The sequence below is a fragment of the Macrobrachium rosenbergii genome, chromosome 12 (genome assembly GCF_040412425.1).
Source record: "Macrobrachium rosenbergii isolate ZJJX-2024 chromosome 12, ASM4041242v1, whole genome shotgun sequence".
Taxonomy (NCBI): Eukaryota; Metazoa; Arthropoda; class Malacostraca; order Decapoda; family Palaemonidae; genus Macrobrachium; species Macrobrachium rosenbergii.
Window position 1 is genome coordinate 98,166,769 of NC_089752.1, and position 19,534 is coordinate 98,186,302.

The 19,534-nt window shown below is 38.2% G+C and overlaps 1 protein-coding gene across 1 annotated transcript in view; it reads right to left on the reverse strand.

Moving 5' to 3' along the window:
- Positions 1-14,541: 14,541 nt before the first annotated feature.
- Positions 14,542-19,534, reverse strand: part of LOC136843779 (myb-like protein X) — a 219,032-nt gene continuing 214,039 nt past the window's right edge. Inside the window, 2 exon segments of the mRNA XM_067112488.1 lie at positions 14,542-16,661; positions 16,664-18,521. Of these exon segments, the coding sequence (XP_066968589.1) occupies positions 14,676-16,661; positions 16,664-18,521 (3,844 nt within the window). The 3' untranslated portion in view covers positions 14,542-14,675.

Here is a 19,534-nt window from a genome sequence, read left to right on the forward strand (position 1 = left end):
ATGCTCATAATCTCCTATGCAATGGAGGGGCAGTGGATGCCAAAGGCAGGATATCAGAGGATAACTTGGATAATTACAAAGGTTCAATGAATACAAATACCTGTTCAGCCAATTACTAAAATACTTGCTCATCCAACACTGATCATGACTGGTCAGTAAATGAATATCTTAATAGAACTGACCACTTTCCAGTTCACATTAAACCCATGCAAAATGCTTCTGTAGAATCCTCTCCTATGTGTGAGGTAGATGAAGCAAACTAGAAAAAATTGACTGAAAGTGCTTGTACTGAGAGAACTACACGTACACTTTTAGCTCTCTTGTAAAGGCATACAAATTTTTCATAGAAACCACCTTGCTAGTGTGAATGCCTTGATTCCAACAACAAAAGGCAAGCCTTCTAGACATGCCGTTCCCTAGTGGAAAAACTTTAGGAGAAAAACTTATGGCATGAGGAGAAAAACTTGACATTATGAGAAAAACTTGTGGCATTTTGAGAAAAACTTGTGGCATTATGAGAAGAACTTATGGCATGAGAAAAGTCACAATAAAATTCTACCCCCTCAATTTGGGACCACCTTGACGTGGTGAGGGGCTCTTGAACCCCATATACCATTATATTTTTATTTGAATTAATTTTTGTGGAATTTTTCACTTTTGCTAAAATTTATTGGACCGGATAAATAGGAAAAGATATCATAAATGGGATTGGGTTTATATCCGAAGCTAAATAGTGGGGACTGTGATAAGACCATCAGCTGCCCAATAATGTTCGGACCTGAGAGATATCAGGCAGAACTATTCTTTAGGGCTGGACCACGGATTCCAGGGGGATCCAGTTCTGGGGATAGGACTCTCGGCATTCTATCTGGTTTGCCCATGACACGATTAGAGTGGGGATGATAGTATTCTCGTAATACCTTCGGTCCTAGCATTGCAAGCGGGTTTGGCTTACACTTGGGCCACTATACAGTAATCATGTTGTGCCATCCCCTGTGGGGTAGGGCAGGGACGCAGACATTTGGGAGTCAATTCTCACTTGTGCCATTGGTGGAAGAATAAATCCCATGAAAGGCTGATGATATCTTTTTAAGGTTTTTAGGTTTATTATTATTTTTTTTTTTACCCCTCTCAAATCCATGTCTAGCATTTATAACGATTCGAGTACCTCTGGACCCTCTGATGGTGCTGTTCTGGCACAGATGACCTCTGCACCCACCTTGGAGATTGAAATTTCTCCAAATATTGAAGACTTCTCCAAAAATATATTGACAAAAAGCAGTAATAACAAATATCCTGATCCCCCTCCTGACTTCCCCTCCCCTGGACCCTCTAGCCATGCTTCATTGATGACGACTTCAAGCAAGGACACGGACTTCTCTAAGATGTCTTCATCCAAAATTTGAAAAATTTGAGAATACTGTTGTGATTATGAAATGATCTCGACAGCTCTGAAATCATTTGGAACTGTTGTAGAAATCAGGTTGAACTTTATTGATATGGAATCTAAATCAGATGCGTGGGTGACCTTTAGTGGCCATGATGAGGCTCTAAAGGCTAGTAATATAATAAGTGCCAAACAAACAGTCAAGCTACAGTACGAGGAGCCTTAACAGACAAAGTTTCCAAAGACATGGACATGTATGTGCCATCTAAATGGGCTCAGGATAAACCAGAGAGAAACCAGAATGCAGAAGTATGGACTCCTAAACCTCATATGTGGGTGGTAGCTTCAGCCAAGGAGGAGAATTATAACTACTATAAATTTTGCAGGTTTTTTGGAAAAAGGTGGGAGGAATAAAGACTTGTGATATTTCTCATTTTGGGAAGAACACCATTCTTATTCATGCCAAATCCACAACCCAAGCATATATGGTGACCTTGTTGGACATAAAAAATTATGAAATGATTATAAAGATCAAGCGCCACTTGAGCTTTAGTTATGGGAGAGGGGTACTACTTGATAAAGACCTTTATGACATAATAGAAGAAGAAATTCTAGAAATGAGTCCCACTTCAGTTTGGAGAGTGAAAAAGGCAGCTACTGCCAACATGACCATTTTAACCTTTGTAGATTCTGAAGTACCTTCTCATGTCACATCTGAAAATGAAAGGGTATGAATATGTCCTTTCCAGCAAAGACCAATGAATTTTATCATTATCATTGCTTTAAGTTTTGCCACCCATCAAAAAACTGCAAAAATGCTAAAATTTGTATAAACTGCTCTGGTGCCCATGATGATGATGACGAATGTAATAGAAAAGCAAAATGTGTTAATTGTTAACTGGAACATAAATCCAATCACAAAAACTGAAATTTACAATGCAGAGCATATAAGTATCGGTTTTGCAAAAAGACAATTAGGACAACAACCTAGGAGCTATGCTTAAGTTCTTATGCCACAACCCCTATCTACCACTAGGGGTGCAGTGGCAGCACCCTCTAATGTAGGTGCATCGTCCCCTGTGGTAGTGGCCCAGCCATCTGGGTCAGGTGCTTGGCCTGTTGAGGCTAGAGCACAAGCCTCCAAGGGGGATAAGATGGCACTTAACCTAGCCACCTTGGAATTGTCTCAGACAGAGTCTCTGCCTGACCTAATGGAGACTAAGGAGCAAAAGCACCAAAATAGGAGACATTCCCCCTCATCCTCTCCTCCAATTAAACATGCATCACTTAGTAGTAGATACAAAGTACTAAGCTTGATGCAAGAACTCCAGCCTGAATTTAAACAAATTGACAAGAAAGGGAAACAAAATGACACCAGTGAATCAACAGATAATAAACCAAAACTGTCAAGACCCTTCCTTTCCAAATCATCTCTTGATAATACTCATAAACAAAAGAGAGTAAATGAGAAGGCTCCATCCAAAGGGCCTTCCACCAAGCCCAAAAAAAAGTTTTCATGTCAATACTACAATGAAACTGTAGAAGTCTTAGGCTCAAAGTGAAGAGCTGAAGGTATTGCTCAGTGACCATAGCCCAGGTATTGTGTGTCTCCAGGCAACTAAGCTTGGAAGCACACAATATAATCCGGGGTTAAATTACAGCATATATAATTCTCCACCATCAATCGGAGATAGAGCCAAGTGAGGTGCAGCAATTATTGAGCATAAGTCGTTGCAACACTCCGTGCTATCAATTAATACTCATCTCCAAGCTGTAGCAGTAACTTTCATTTTAGACAAGCAAATTACAGTTTGCTCCATCTATCTTCCTCCTAATTTGGACTTCACTTACAATGCTATTCATTTACTGATCAATTAGCTTCCTAGTCCTTTCCTCCTCCTTGGTGATTTTAACGCTCACAACCCCATATGGGGTGGGAACACGACAGATGCCAAGGGTAGGATGTTGAAGGGTATTATGGATGATCATAATATCACTATTACTCAATAACGGAGCCATGACCTACCATAATATCTACACCAATACTTATTCAGCTATCGATCTGAGCTTTTGCTCATCTAGTGTTCACATTTATTATGAATGGTCAGTAAATGAATATCTAAATGGGAGTGACCACTTCCCAATTCATATAAAAATAGTTAAGAATCAACCCTCTGAGTCACCTCCTAAATGGAAGGTAGATGGAGCAGACTGGAAGGAATTTAGTGAATCTGTTCTCATTTAGAAGAATGTAAAATCATTTCCATCCATCTCAGAGGCATATAATTACTTCAATGACACCACCATCAACAGTGCAACTGCCTCTACTCCAACAACAAAAGGGAAGCAATTCCTTGGTGGAACAAAACCTGCAGTAGTATGAGAAAGATCACTAGAAAATTCTACAAAAAGTATAAGAAGAGTGGAACTGCCCAAGCCAAAGTTATTTACCAATGTGCTGTGGCCAAGCAAATTAAATATTTTAAAAAAGCAAAAAGAGAGTCATGGATAATACTACATTAATGGCATTAGCTCAAAAACACCATCCAAAATGATTTGGAAGAAAATTAAAAACTAAATGGCAAGTTTGTCCCTGAACCTCTGCCTACCCTTATAGTGGGGCGGATAAGAGTAATTTTTTAGGAGAATTGTGCAAATCTTGATACAAGCATCAAATCTGGCACAATTGTTCTCCAAGGGATACTAATCAAATCTGTCCAATTGGCAATTGAAAATCCAAAATGGCGGCCATTTTTCAAGATGGCCACCAAAATAACCACCCGAAGCTGATGTTTTGCTTAGAAACATTTGTAGTTGTCTGAACTGCATGATCTAAGTGTGGATTCCTATGTTTTTAAGCCTGCTGATGTATATTTTCTAGTTTATAACATGGTTAAGGCACTGTATTAAAGGAGCGATTGTCAGGCACTACCAAGGCACATTGGTGACATCACTGCTGTGAAACTCAGCATGGGGTTCAGTGTCAGCTAAGTAGGAAATTTATGTTGGCATCATACTGCAACAACCTACTAGTATCCCAAATGCTGCCTAATCAACCCCAAATCAGTTAGGCAGCCGCACCTGAATGGACAGGACGTGCCAGCGCAGGAGAACCAAACAAAGGATGACAGGGTTTTAGTTATCTGGATGGTGTACAGATCGCCCGGGACTTATGACACTGGATGAATGATCGGACTAGGAGTATGGTACAGTGCAAGAAACTAGTTGTATCCCATACAGGAAAGCACCTATTGTATTTTACAGGACATAAGAGGCCTATTATACTATTACATGTACAGGGTGGTAAAAGGATAAACCCTTGACCCTGAACGTCATCGTAATCATGGATGTGAACTCTACTGGACGATCATGGAAAACAGATTGAACCAAGTGTTGCCTATGTCAGGAGGTTAAGAAAGATCTAAAATCTCCCCAGGCCAATCCTGCCAGAAGAGGGGGTGATGGATATACGAACCTGGCAAATAATATTCCTGTTTCACTCACTCAATGCTCTACCAATCAAGCTAGACGCTGCAAGACTTGATGAAGGTTCTGGGATAGAGGAAACGTTGAGAAAAAATAAGGCACAATATCATGAGAGTTGCAGGCTTCTGTTCAACAACACAAAGTTACACCGAGCTGAAAATAGAGCAAGTCATGTAGGTACTAGTGATGAGGGCAGTAGAAGTAAGATTCCACGAAAGCTCCAAGAAACTAAAACAAAAGAATGCTGCTTCTGTGAAACTGAAGGAGGGGAGCTTAGAGAAGCAATGAAAATGCAAGTGAACAGGAGAATAAATGAATGTGCCAAAACATTCAGTTATACAAAACTCCTCGCCAAACTAAGTGCAGATGTCGTAGCCCAAGAAGTGAAATATGCCCCAGCTGTTTGGTGGCATTGTATAACCGAGAACGGGCATACCTAAAGGTGTGGGAGCAAGACAAAGCACAGGAACACTGGAAGGATGCATATCCAATTGCTTTCTCTGAACTAGTCACCTACATCTGTGCGATGAAAAATGCCAGTGAGAGACCGATTTTCAAGCTTGCTGATTTGACCAAGCTTTACAAGCAGAGGCTGGAACAGCTTGGTGTTGACTTGCCTGATGTTCATCCTACTCAACTCAAGGATCAGCTGCTTTTGCACATTCCACAGCTGCAAGCTAATCGCCAAGGACAAGAAGTTCTGTTGGCTGTTGAAACTGATGTAGGTTCAATCCTATCAGAAGCATCCCGTTATGGTGAAGCAATCCATCTAGCAAAAGCCGCTGGGATAATAAGACAAGACATGCTCCGTCAGAAGTCGAATTTCAGCAGCTATTTTCATGACAAAGACTTAGAACAGGTTGTGCCACCATCACTGCTTCAGTTTGTACGCATGATCGAACATGGTGCAGACATCAAGTCCCAACTCCATCATGAAGCGCAGAAATCAGACTTTGCTATATCACAACTTCTACAGTACAACTGCTTCGCCAAATACAAGGAAGGAACGGATGTCCACAGGCATTCCAAGGACCGGGAGCCACATTGTGCAGTCTACATGGGCCTGTATGTGTTTGCCAGGATGAGGAAGAGACAAATAATTGAAATGCTCTATGAGAATGGGCTCAGCATATCATATGACTGAGCCCTAGAAATCTCAGCACAGTTAGGAGAAGCAGTTGTTGCACGGTATGTGGAAGATGGAGTAATCTGTCCCCCAGTCTTGAGAAAGACAACATAGATCATAATCCGACTGCGACCACAGCTGAAACATCTTTACACAGTACAAGTGTGTCCATTTTCTATCATCCAGTCAAGAAGAACCCTGTTTCATTCTTCAAACAAGAACAGGCTGAGGGAATTTCTAAGGAGAAAGTCATAAAAGATGACTGTCAGTTATTCTTGCGACTGTTCATCTCAAGCCAGAACAGACAGTGTGACTTGCAAGAATTCTTCAAGCACGAGAATCAGTCATACCCTGCATCTCTCAGTGACAGCGGCAAGCTTCATACGTGTCAGAAGTCACAGCTGATTGAAATTCTTGAAGCGCAAGTGAATGCCCCAGTGGGAGAACCAAAGGGAGATACAATCATCATTGATGGCTCAGCACTTATCAGTGCCTCACCTCCATGTATTTCAAAGACATTTAATGACTATGCCAAAGAAGACATCATCCCAAAGGTGGAATCCTATGGTGCTCGGTATCAGCAGGTGGATGTAGTCTTTGATGTATACAAGATATAAAGTCTGAAATCAGAGACAAGGTCAAAAAGGGGGAAAGGAATCAGAAGAAGAGTGACAAAAACAGGCAAGACACCAGGAAACTGGCAAAGCTTCCTTTGTGACCCCAGCAACAAGACTGAACTGTCACTTCCTGGCCGAAAAGATGTGTGAAGCAGAAACGACAAGCACAGTCATCGTCACAAAAGGAGAGGATGCCATTAGCAACACAGTGAAGTCTCTGGATGCTGTCCCCATGTCGTCATGAAGAAGCTGACAGTCGAATATTTGTTCACGCTAGGGATGCAACGACTGACGGGAGCAAGTCTATAATCATCAAGGCTAATGACACAGATGTGCTAGTCATAGCAATATCTGTACTGCCATCCTTTCAGAAACTAGGTCTTCAAAAATGTGGATTGCCTTTGGCCAAGGAGCCCACATGTGATGGATTAGTATGCGGTAGTTTCTGCAATTGGGCTTGAGAAAGCTAGAGGGATTCCCTAATTTCACGCATTCACTGGATGTGACATTGTGTCTGCCTTCCGTGGGAAAGCGAAGAAATCTGCATGGCAGACTTGGAATGTATTTGATGATATTACTAAAACATTCATCAATCTCAGCCAGCATCCAACATTGATTCGTGATCTTGACATGCACAGGCTGGAAAGATCCGTTGTCCTCATGTACGACAGATCAAGTGCAGCCACTGGTGTGGATGAAGCAAGACTAGAGCTGTTTGCCTGCAAGCAGAGGTCGTACAACTCAATTCCACCAACACAGGCAGCCCTCGGAGAACATGCAAAGTGTGCAGCCTCCCAGGCTGGGATCATCTGGGGCCAGGCAACCCACTGTAATCCACACATGAGCAGTCCAGCTGAATGGGGGTGCACACAGAAAGGAGAAGCATGGCAGATACACTGGACAACACTACCACCGATTGCAGCAAGCTGTCAAGAATTGACAAAGTGCTCCTGTAAGAAGGTTTGCAAAGGAAGATGCAAGTTCTCTCAGGCAGAGCTTCCCTGCACATCACTCTGCAGCTGCATATGTGAACAGTAGCAGATCGAGAAACAGCAGCACGGTATGCATAACTTTGAAAATATACTAGCTGGGATAAAACTTATGCAAAGAAAGACAAACATCTTGGTGGTCATCTTGAGAAATATGTCTCAGAGTGCTTTTTAAACAGGAAAATATAGTTCAGCAAGCTTCAAAACATAGGAATCCACACTTAGATCATGAAAATCAGACAACTACAAATATTTCTAAGCAAAACATCTGCTTCGGGTGGTTATTTTGGCGGCCATCTTGAAATTGGCCAATCGGGCAGATTTGACTAGTATGCCTTGGAGGACACTAGTGCCAAATTTGATGCTTGTATCATCATTTGCACGAATTTTCTGTTATCTTCCCCACTATTAAGATAAATGGTGACCTAATCACCCAACCAGAGAGGGTTGCAGAAAAATTAGGAGAGCATTTCTCGAGAATATCGAATAGTGAGAACTACTCTCTAGAATTCCAAGACGTTACAAATGCCCAGATTTCTCTTGATTTAGGTGAAAATAATTTTGAACCATATAATGCAAAATTTACACTGCAGGAACTCAAAGATGTCTTGCAGAATAACAAACCATCAGCCCCTGGTGAAGATAAAATACTTAATGAAATGCTGAAACATCTCCCAGAAAAGTCAAAGAAATTTCTTTTAGATATAATAAATGAAATCTGGGAAAATGGTATTATTCCTAAGAGATGGAAATTATCATTAATCTTCCATATGAAGTAACCAAACAAGGATCCTACTTTACCCAGCAGCTACAGACCAATAGCTCTCTCCAGTTGTGTTTGTAGGCTGATGGAAAAGATGATTAACACCAGGCTTGTACGGCATTTAGAAACAAATTGCTTTCTCCATTCCAGTTGGCTTTAGGAAAAGCAGATCTACTTTAGATCCCTTGCTCAGGCTCTCAAACCAAATACAAGAAGGTTTTGCTAAACAGAGCCAAACAATAGGAGTTTTCTTTGATTTGGAAAAGGCATATGACACCACATGGCATTATGGTATTATAAAAAAGTTATAAAAAAGTTGTATAAGATGGGCATTAAAAGAACAATGATCAAACTTATAAATTCGTTTTTATCAGAAAGATATATAAAGGTACGAGTTGGGAATCATGTATCACAACCTGTTTTACAAGAAGAGGGAGTTCCTCAGGGTAGTGTCCTTAGTGTCACTCTCTGCTATTGCCATTAATGGAGTATTAGAAAAGATATCATCACCAGTAAAAGGCTCTTTATTTGTAGATGATTTGGCTCTGTACTGCACAGGATATGATGCAGCATCTACTAGCAGGTTCATGCAAAGAACCATCGATAAAGTTAGCAAGTGGGCTAATGAGCAAGGGTTTTGATTTTCAGAGTCTAAAACTGTCGCTGTTCAGTTCTGCAGACGCCAAACTAAGGAAACCATTCCAGCTCTTACCTTAAATGGAATTATTTTACCTTACTCTACTGAAGTAAAATTTTTAGGAACGGTCTTTGATGAAAAGCTCACTTGGAATAATCATATTGACCAGTTAAAAAGGAAAGCACAGAGATCACTAAATATTTTAAAAGTAGTATCTAATTTTAATTGGGTTGCTGATAAGAAATCATTGTTAAGGCTTTATAATGCAGTATGTTTATTTAAGTTAGACTATGGCTGCCTAGTATACTCATCTGCTTCAAAGACTAAACTTAAGGAATTGGATGCTGTGCATAATATGGGGCTAAGGATCTGCACTGGCACTTTTAGAACTTCACCCACTGAGAGTATTTATGTCGACTCCCATCAGCTACCACTGGACTTAAGGAGGCATGAGCTACGTCTGAGACACACCATGTGGCTGAAAAGCTCGCAGGAGAATCCTTCTTTTGAGATCTTAAAACAGTGTGACTCAAGTCTTTTTGGACCTAGATCTTCAGTACCATTTCAAATCAGACAGCTGGGTGAACTGGAGGATGAAAGCATAAAAATGCAAAAGATCCTACAAGTTAAAACATCCTGCTATCCCTCCATGGTTTATTCCAGCAATAGATGTCTGCATTAAAGAGACAAAGAAGAAAGATCATCTGGAAGAAGTCAGAAACAAGTTTTTGGAGCATGATGAGAGGCATATAAATGACATGAAAATCTATACTGATGGATCAAATTCGGAAATGGAGTAGGATGTGCAGTGGCATGTGAGGGGGAATCATATATAAAAAAATTATCAGACTCCTCATCCATATTCACTGCTGAAGCAACAGCCATAGTTGATGCTTTAAATCTTGCATCTGATAAGAAATTTAAATCCACAGTAATATATAGTGACTCAAGGAGTGTTTTAGAAGCCCTAAAGAAGTATAACCCTACCCATCCCTTAATTCAAAAGGCTCAGGAATGGCTTTTTTACCATTCTGTTTGCCACAAATCAGTAAAGTCTTGTTGGATTCCTGGGCACACTAGTCTAGAAAGGAACGAACTGGCTGATAGTAAAGCAAAGGATGATGCAAGATGTGGTTTCTTAACTAATAAGGTGCCACATTTAGATATGCGTCCAGTTATCAGACGATACGTTTGTACAAAATGGTAGCAGAGATGGACTTCCCCCATTTTACCCACAAATAGGAAGTACAGAAACATTAGAAAAAGTATCGATTTTTGGAGTTCGGGTTTTAATCGTAACAGAAAATTTGAGATCATCCTAACACAGCTTAGGATTGGCCATACCTGCTTCACTCATAGCTATATTTTAGAGGGAACCAGTGCCCCAGTTTGTGCTCACTGTGGTGGTCAGCTATCTGTTGAGTACATGCTGGTGCACTATCCTAAATTTAATCGCTTTAGGGCAAAGTACTTACTAACTGGGAAGACTATTTTAGAAATTTTAAATGATGACATTGAGGTAGATAACCTTTTAGGTTATCTGAAAGAATCTGGGTATTTTAATGAGATATGATCTTGGTACATTTAATAAAGATTTTAGTCATATTTATTTTATATACTAAGTATATATTTTGAATATAAAAGTTTAATATATTTTTATTTTTCTTGGTTCTATCCAATATCATTCTTCATTTTTACGTTCATATTTTAACACTGAATTTTACTAGTATGCCATCATTCACATATTCATAATCAATCATATCATTAATTTATATATTTCACCTCCATTATGGCGCTGAATAACCGTGATGGGTTCCGGTGCTTGGTCTTCAAGACCTAAATTTCATAATCAGTCAATCAATCAATAAAATTCTATGAAAAATATAAAAAGGCAGTTTTGCACAATCAGAGCTTACATACAAACATGCTGTGACCAAACAAAACAGATTTTTCAAAAAAGTCAAGAGAGAATATGAGCTTTATATCAGTGACATACGTTCAAAAATGCCATTCCTGTGTAGTTTGGAAGAATATAAACTTAACAGGAAATTCTTTTCTGAACCTTAGTCTATTCTTAAAATAAAGCGAAATATTACCAAAACTGAAGAAGTTGCAGAAAAATTGAAGAAGTTGCAGAAAAATTATAAGAGCATTTCTCAAAAATATTTTGTTGGGAAATTACAGTCTATGTAACAATTAGCCATAGCTTTGAACTGAACACATCTATGGACGGCGTTATATAACATGTCTTGCACAGACGTTAAGAAGTCATACCCCGAACTTACACGATGTTACGTTCCAGAACCCCTCGTGCAAGGTGAATTTTCGCGTAAGTTTGGCATTGTCTCTAAAAATGCTAATAAATGCTTATTTGTAAAGTTTAAACACGAAATATGACCCTAATCATGCTCCCAAATTATAAAGTTAACTTTTAAATGAAATTAAAGTTACTGTAATTTCATTTAAAAGTAAGCTAAATACATTACCCCTAAAAAAAGAAATAAATGGTTGACATAAAAATAGAGCTGGAGGAGAATTTCCGTCTGTCTCCCCTTCTGACCGATCTATTTTTAGAAGTCTTCTCAACCTCTTTTTAATAACTTCATTCTACATCTCTTTCTCTTGGTTCTAAAATGCTTTTTCATGAACAAACAGCATTTTTTATTTTGACTAATACAACTCTTAGTTATTATGTCTCTATGTTTTGGAATGTATTTGCCACAATATCGCATTTACACTTCATAGAAGGTACAGGTAAAATTAGATCAATTTAAACTATCTGTTGTACAGGTAAAGACGTACAGAGAAATAATAAGCTGTAAAATGTGTGAGAGCTAACTATGAGAGAGAGAGAGAGAGAGAGAGAGAGAGAGAGAGAGAGAGAGAGAGAGAGAGAGAGAGAGAGAGATATGGGTTGTCCTTACTTAAGCAAGTGAAATTATTTATCAATTATTACGGAGACTGAGAGAATAACACATGAGAGAGAGAGAGAGAGAGAGAGAGAGAGAGAGAGAGAGAGAGAGAGAGAGAGAGAGAGAGAGAGAGAGATTGTCCTTACTTGAAATATCAAATTAAATTATTTATAAATTAACAGAGAGAGAGAGAGAGAGAGAGAGAGAGAGAGAGAGAGAGAGAGAGAGAGAGAGAGAGAGAGAGAGAGAGAAAGTTATTCTCATGTTAGATTTCAAAAGACGGAATTTCAGTATTAAACTAACTTTTAAATGAAATTAAAGTTACTGTAATTTCATTTAAAAGTTAGCTTAATACATTACCCTTAAAAAAAGAAATAAATGGTTAACGTAAGAATATAGGAGTGTAAACATTAGTATACTATTTCTCTCTCCCCCCACTCCAACAATCTATTTTTAGAGGTCTTCTCAACCTCGTTTTTAAAAACTCCTTTATTCTGTCTCGTTCTCTTTGCTTTGAAATGCTCTATGTCTGTATGTTTTAGAACAGCGTACAGTTTGTAGAGAGTAAAGGTAAAATTAGATCAATTTAAAATGATCTTGTGTACAGTTAAAGACATACAAAGAAACAGTTGCACTAACTACAAACAAGAGAGAGAGAGAGATAACAGCTGTCCTTACTTACGAGAGTGAAATTTTTTTATGAATTATCATGGACAGAGAGAGAGAGAGAGAGAGAGAGAGAGAGAGAGAGAGAGAGAGAGAGAGAGAGAGAGAGAACTTTGACCCCTGATCAGCAACACTCCCCCTTCTTGTCATGTTAAATGACATGTCTGACAGCTTTTGCCTTCGAGCTTCTTACAAAAGATGAGGGAGAGAATTTGTTTGTTTAAAATAATACGAATTTTGTAATTACAGTTATAATATTATTATTATTATTGTTTAATCTTATTATTCTTATTAATATTTGAAAATTTGTACTTATTATTAGGTAAAAAATTTTATTTATCATACAAAACAAATAAACATACCTGTATACATGTACCATAAAAATTCTCTCATCTCAGTAAAAGAGAGAGAGAGAGAGAGAGAGAGAGAGAGAGAGAGAGAGAGAGAGAGAGAGAGAGAGAGAGAGAGAGAGAGAGATTATTACTTTTAATATTTAATGTTATTTAATTTACACATAAAAGCTTGAAAACTTATAAGTTATATAAAAAATTAACTATAAACACTTTTGCAGGGTTCTCAGTGTTCGTGTGTCTGTGAAAAACTTGTGTATGACAATTAGTTAGGTTCCAATGAAAAATTAGTGTCTGTGAATTCGCACAACTCGAATCGCGCAAGTTCGGGGTATTACTGTATTCTCCAAAATTTCAAAACATTCAGAATGCTCAGATTTCTCATGATCAGACTGAAAATAAAGATTCTTACAAAGCTAAATTCGCATTGTGAGAATTGCAAAATGCCTCACAGAAAACTATACGTCTGGCCCCGGTGAAGATACAATTTTTTACATAATGCTAAAGCATTTCCCATAAAATTCAAGGAATTTTTTTTTTTTGGATGTTACCAATGAAATTTGGGATGCTGCCAAAGAACTGGAAAATGGCAATGATCATCCAAATAAAAAATGCCTGATAAAGGATGCCTCTTTACATGGAAATTACCAACCAAAAGCCCTCACCAGTTGTGTCTGTCAGCTGATGGAAAAAATTACCAATTTGGATTCAAGGGAGCTGGTGATTGGTAATATACACGTACACATCGTTACCGGGATCTAAGCGATGTCAGGCAGGGCAGCCGATCGAGGCTACGGCCTACCCCAACGCCAAATCAAAAGTCCTTCGTAAAGAAGGCATCGTGCATACCCCATATAAAAATGGGAAAAAGCACGTAAAATGAAGAAGATTCAAGGAAAATAAATCTGCACTAAATCCCTTGCTAAAGTTATCAAAATCCAGAAGAGTTTTACTAATCAATGTCAAACTATGGTTTTTATGACAACTTGGCATTTTGGCATAATAAAACAATTATATAAAATATGGGAAAAGGAAATAAAAGATTTATATAGTTTATTATCCTAGAGATATTTTAGAGTCAGAGTTGGGAATTACATATAAAAAACACTACTAACATTTTTAGGGAGCACAGCATTATGAGAAAATTCCATATGATACCTTGGGCCATATAATATGTCACGAAAACAGATCTTGCCATTTAAGAATTCTCTGGAAATTAATGGTCTTCTCCTGGTCAGAAAACAGAGGTTGTATATAACCACAGCAGGTGTGGTAATTGGAAAAGGAGTGAAGTCCATACTGAACAAAACTCAGAAGTTATTAGAGCCTACCATTAATACTTGAACAGGTACTCTTACAATGGCCACAACTGATCAACATTGATATGAATACGCTAAGTGAAGGTTGATAGGTGATTACTGAGCAGGAGTCTTCGACTGGTAAGGGACCTATTTTGGAAAACATTACTCCTCTTTAAAAAAAAAATTACTTTATCTTTTGGCTGTCTGGTCTTGCTATGTAATGGCATAAGGTATAACTAAAAAGGTTTGTCCACTGTACAACTACATAATAATGATATGACTTCCTAAAAAGAAAATAGTACCATTACTAGTTACCTTATTTTAATAAAATTTTTGGGAAAAGCACTAATGAACTACAAAAAATAGTGTAAATTCCGTGTCAAAATTACAACAATTTCAGCAAACGTTTATAATGATACTAATGAAACCCTGTACCTAAAATCATTTCCCTAATATCTTGGACCACAATGCTTCTTCCTCACTGTCTTCACCCTCATCATCTGACCCAAAGTTTGTTCGCTTCTTCTGGGGTTGTTGAACAGCTTCACTTGAAGGTTGATCAAATTCTTTTCCAGAGGTATGACTTGCCTGAACTGCTCCATCTGCAGGGTCTGCAGGTTCATCATTGGGTTTCTTTGCTTTCATTCCAAATAAACGTTCATATTCTTCAATGCTCCCAATGATTGGCACGACTGGGTCAGGAATCTTTTTTGCTGGTATAAAAGGTTTTTCAGTTGTTGTTACTACTTTAGTAGCCTTATCTTTTTTTTGTATTTTTTTCCTTACACGACTCAACATTTTGCTACTAGACACAACTTTCTGAACTTTTTCACTTTGCAGCCATCTCATACTCCAGCTAGATCCTCCTATATCAATGTCATCCATCTGATTCACATCAGATTGAGAAATGGCTTCAATTACTCCAATAATTTCAGTATTCTGGCTATTTTTCTTCTGGTCTGAACTTGTAACAGGCATCTCAATATTTTCATAATTTTCACTTGAAGGAGATGCATCAATTTTGTCTGCAGCATTTTCTTTTGGACTCGGTACTCTAGAATCCATGGATGTCTCTTCTTTGGAGGAGACCGAACTTATTCCCCAACTAGTGCATGTATCATCATCGTTTGTTTGTTCTCCAATTTCTTTCTGATCCATATGTGATTCTTCCTCCTCTTCTCTGGATGATGGACTCTGCACACTTTCTATGAGAGTTTTCTTCAAGAGGCCAATGCCTTCCATAGCCAACACATCTTTTGGTTTTTCTTTTTTCTTTTTTTCTTTTTTAGTCCATGATTTACCAGGAGCTTCCATTTCAGCTTTTTTTGTCCGGGGAATGTGCTTTCGAATAAGTCCCATATTAATCCTGATTGGTTCATTTCCCTTGTTTTCATTCATTTCTTCCAAGTCTTCTTTCCTACAAGTGCCATCATCATCATCACTGAAAGTAAGTTCATCAGCCCCTCGATAGAAATCGTCTGTTGAAGGTTTGTTAATACCACAATCATCATTACTCACCAAGTATTCACTTCCTCTCTCTTTCTTGCCACAATTGTAATTTTCCATTCTTTCCCCTGTTTTTTCTTGTTCATTCAAGTCCTCTCCCTTTCCTGCTTCTTGTTTGTTTTCTTTATTTACTTCAGCTGGAGCTTCTTTATTAACTTCCATTGTGTTATTAATGGATTCTTCACATTTGTCCTTTTCTGCAGGGGATTTTTCCTTGAAAAAGTCAATGGTAACATTTTCTACATTTGGTTTAGTAGTAATTCCTTGGTCTTCACTGCTTGACTCTTGATTACTGTCTTGTTCTTCATTATAAGAGTCCTGTAAGTGTTCAAGTATAACTCTCTGTGCCCTTACTTCGTGCGGTTTCTGCATGTCAGTTTTAATAATCTGTTCACTTTCCCTCATTGCATGTGATGCTCCAGACAATGCTTGTTTATTGGTCAATTCACTTTTTGAGTCACTTTCATTGCTGATTACATATGGCTGACCACATTCTTTATCCAGTGTTTCACTCATATCCAAGCATATTTTTTCACATTCTTGCTCAGAAGTATTTACTTTTACATCTATACCATGTAAACTTTCTGACACATTTGGTGCATCATTCTTTAGTAAAACAATTTCTTGTGTCTTATCACTGTCTGAAGTAACATCTATTTGACAAAACTTGCCACTGTTTTCACTTACAGTACTCAGAGGTTTTGCAACTGATAAATCTTCCTCTTCACCAACTGAACAGACATTGTTTACGAAATATCTCTCTACCTTTCCAGTCTCTTCACTTCTTCTAAGAGGCTCGACATCTAGTTTTTCATTTTTATTAATCTTTTCTCCAACAGCACTATCTCCCTGTTTAGTACAAGCTTCTGTTCCAATCTCCACACCACTATTACTAGAGACACATGGAAAGCTTTTTATACTATCTTCCTTTGATTTTTCCATATTATCAAATCTAGCTTCTCACTGCCACGCTGATCTAAGGATAATTTACCAAGTATGCTCAACTCATCATTACTCCTTGTCCTAACCCGTAATTCTGTTTCTTCAGAAGTGACCACGCTGGCTTGATTGCCATTACTCACAACAGCATCAGCCTTATCTAAATAAGCACTACCATCACTGGGAATAGCTATTTCTTTTCCTTTAGAAAATTCAGCTACCTTTGCTGCATGAAGCTGCTCTCGTTTTTCAACTCTAACAGATTTCACTTTTACAACATCTTTCACTTCTTGTTCACTGTCAGAACTTATCAAAATTTCATCTGAAGGCATCTTTGGACTATCTAAATTAATTATTTCATCAGGTTCTTCAAGTTCTTTATTAGGTGTGATTTCCTCATCTGAAATCTTTATTTCCTTGCCAATACCAAGAGAACTGGATTTCAAAGGCAAATCATCCAAATCAACATTTGGGGTAATGCTTGGCACAGTTTTCTTTTGAAATGAGAAACTAATACTTGCTCTTTCAGAATTCTGACCTTTCATTGGCAATGGCTTCTTTGAGTTTATAGCAGTAGCCTTTGCAGAATCAGCAGCATTATCATCAAAATCTTCCTCTGAATCTACAAATTCAATATCACAACTCTGACCCCAGTTGTCTTCCTCCTCCTTTTGCTGCTTATTATTACTAGTGGATGGTAATGAAACAATGCCACTACTCATTTTTACACTCCCAGAATTACGGTTATCTCTTCTTGTTCGTTTTGAAGTCCTTCCTACATCCCTCTTCCTCCTGTCAGTACTCCTAGATCGGGATCTACTTCTGGTCCAGCTTCTACTTCTACTTCTACCTCTACCTCTACCTCTTCCCCTACCCCTCTTTCTTACAGGACTCCTTGACCAACTCCTGCTGTAGCTCCTTGAACGACTCCGACTTGTATAACTTCGTGAAGATGAGTAATAACTAGCACTAGAAATATCGCTGGGACTACATGCTCCCTCCTCTTCCTCATCACTGTCTAATTCACCTTCTTCTTTCTCTGAAACAGCCTCACCTTCCTCTCTTTCTGATACTGCCTCACTATCTTTCTCAGGTTCAATTTCACCATCTTCTCCCTTTTTGTCATTATTTTGCAAGTTCTCATCCTTTGCTTTATTTTCAGTACCAAGCTCTTCATTTTTAGCACTTTCACTTTTTTGCAATGTCTTGACTTTTTCTTCATCTTCTGATGATTTGCGTTGTCTATATGATCTATTTTTCTTTGCTCGTTTCATTCTCTCTTCAAATTCCTTGCGTGTTATTTTCTTTTTCTTATGAAGTCTCTTTTCTGAACTTCTATCTCTTCTTGACTTCTTTTCATTTTCTTCTTCACTATCTATCACCTCTGTGCTTTTTTGCCGTTTGCTTCCTCTCCTGTGATGGTGTTCTTTTTTGTGACTGCTTCTGCTATGTTTACCATTATCATCTCTATGCCTTTTCTCCTCAGTGGACTTCTTTTTATCCATTTCCTTATCACCTTTACTGTAATCTTTAATATTTTGAACCTCAGCAGCTTCTGTATCTTTTTCCACCTTAACTACACTGACTGCATTTACTACCTGACTTGGTGCTGTGGTTCCCATCAAAGCTACAATTGCATCTTCTGTAAGAGCTTTTCCATCATCACCTTTCTCTAGCATCGTCTTGATAATCCTTGCTCTCATTTGCAACTCTAAGAGTTCTAAAACACTTTTTCCACCGGAGGTATTCTTAGTCCCTGAGTTGTCCGCTTCCTGATCTTCGACTTTGATTGTTTTCAACAGGTATGCAGGAATTCCTTGATTATTATCAGTGTTTTCAATGCTGAAAAGAACCAATAAGAAAATATATACCAACAGCTAAATTGACATTCTCAAATACTAGTTAACAGCATTTTAAAATATATATTTTAGTTCCTTATCTTAAAAATCTATGATGAAGTACTCTCTACTTCATCAAGGAGAATATTTAAAATCTGGCATATAAATCAATACTATGGACACAAATTAACTTACAAATATTTTTTTATATTAAAGGATAAGTTCACATCATTGTACAGTATTAGGCATATCATGAAAAATGGACCTCACTTACTAAAAACAAGATTTTGAACGTGTTTCTCATACACAAACCTTCCAATTTAACTATCTTTATGCCTGTTGAAGTTCATAACCTGAAAGGCTAAAAAGTTACTAAAATGAGCCAAGTCGTGATTAGAGATGACCCAAACTACTCCCAAACTCCACTAAGGGAAGATGCCGATCTTGTTTACAAACCACTCCCTCCTTGAGCTATGTTTACAGAACAGTATTGTGTACAGCAGTGTTCAAAACTGATGTTACATGATTTGATGTTACATGATTTCACTGGACTGTTTTTAAAAAATGACAAATTTTAAATCAATTTGTATCTCTCATAAATAACAAACCTGTGGTCTTAACATAAGGGAAAAATTCTATAGTGCCAGCTGGAGTCTGGTTCAAAAAAAGTTACAAGGAAATTGGTGGCACTGGGAGATAGCCAAGATGGCAGTGAGAAGAAGGAGGAGCCAACCTCCCATACCCCCATCTCAGATGCATCGTGTTAGTTTTCTCTAGTCTGGGTAAAATATGAGAGGTGGCTTGAGGTGGGCAATGTACGTTAAGACCGCAGGTTTGTTATTTATGAAAAATACAAATTGATTTAAAATTTGTCATTTGTTCATATACAGAACAAACCTTTGGTCTTTGCATAATGGAGACTTACTCTTGGAAGGAGGAGAGAGAAAGCCTCAGAACCGACTGAAGGTTCAGTTCACCTGGGTTCACTTCCTGGTCAAAGAGGGACATAGGAAGGAG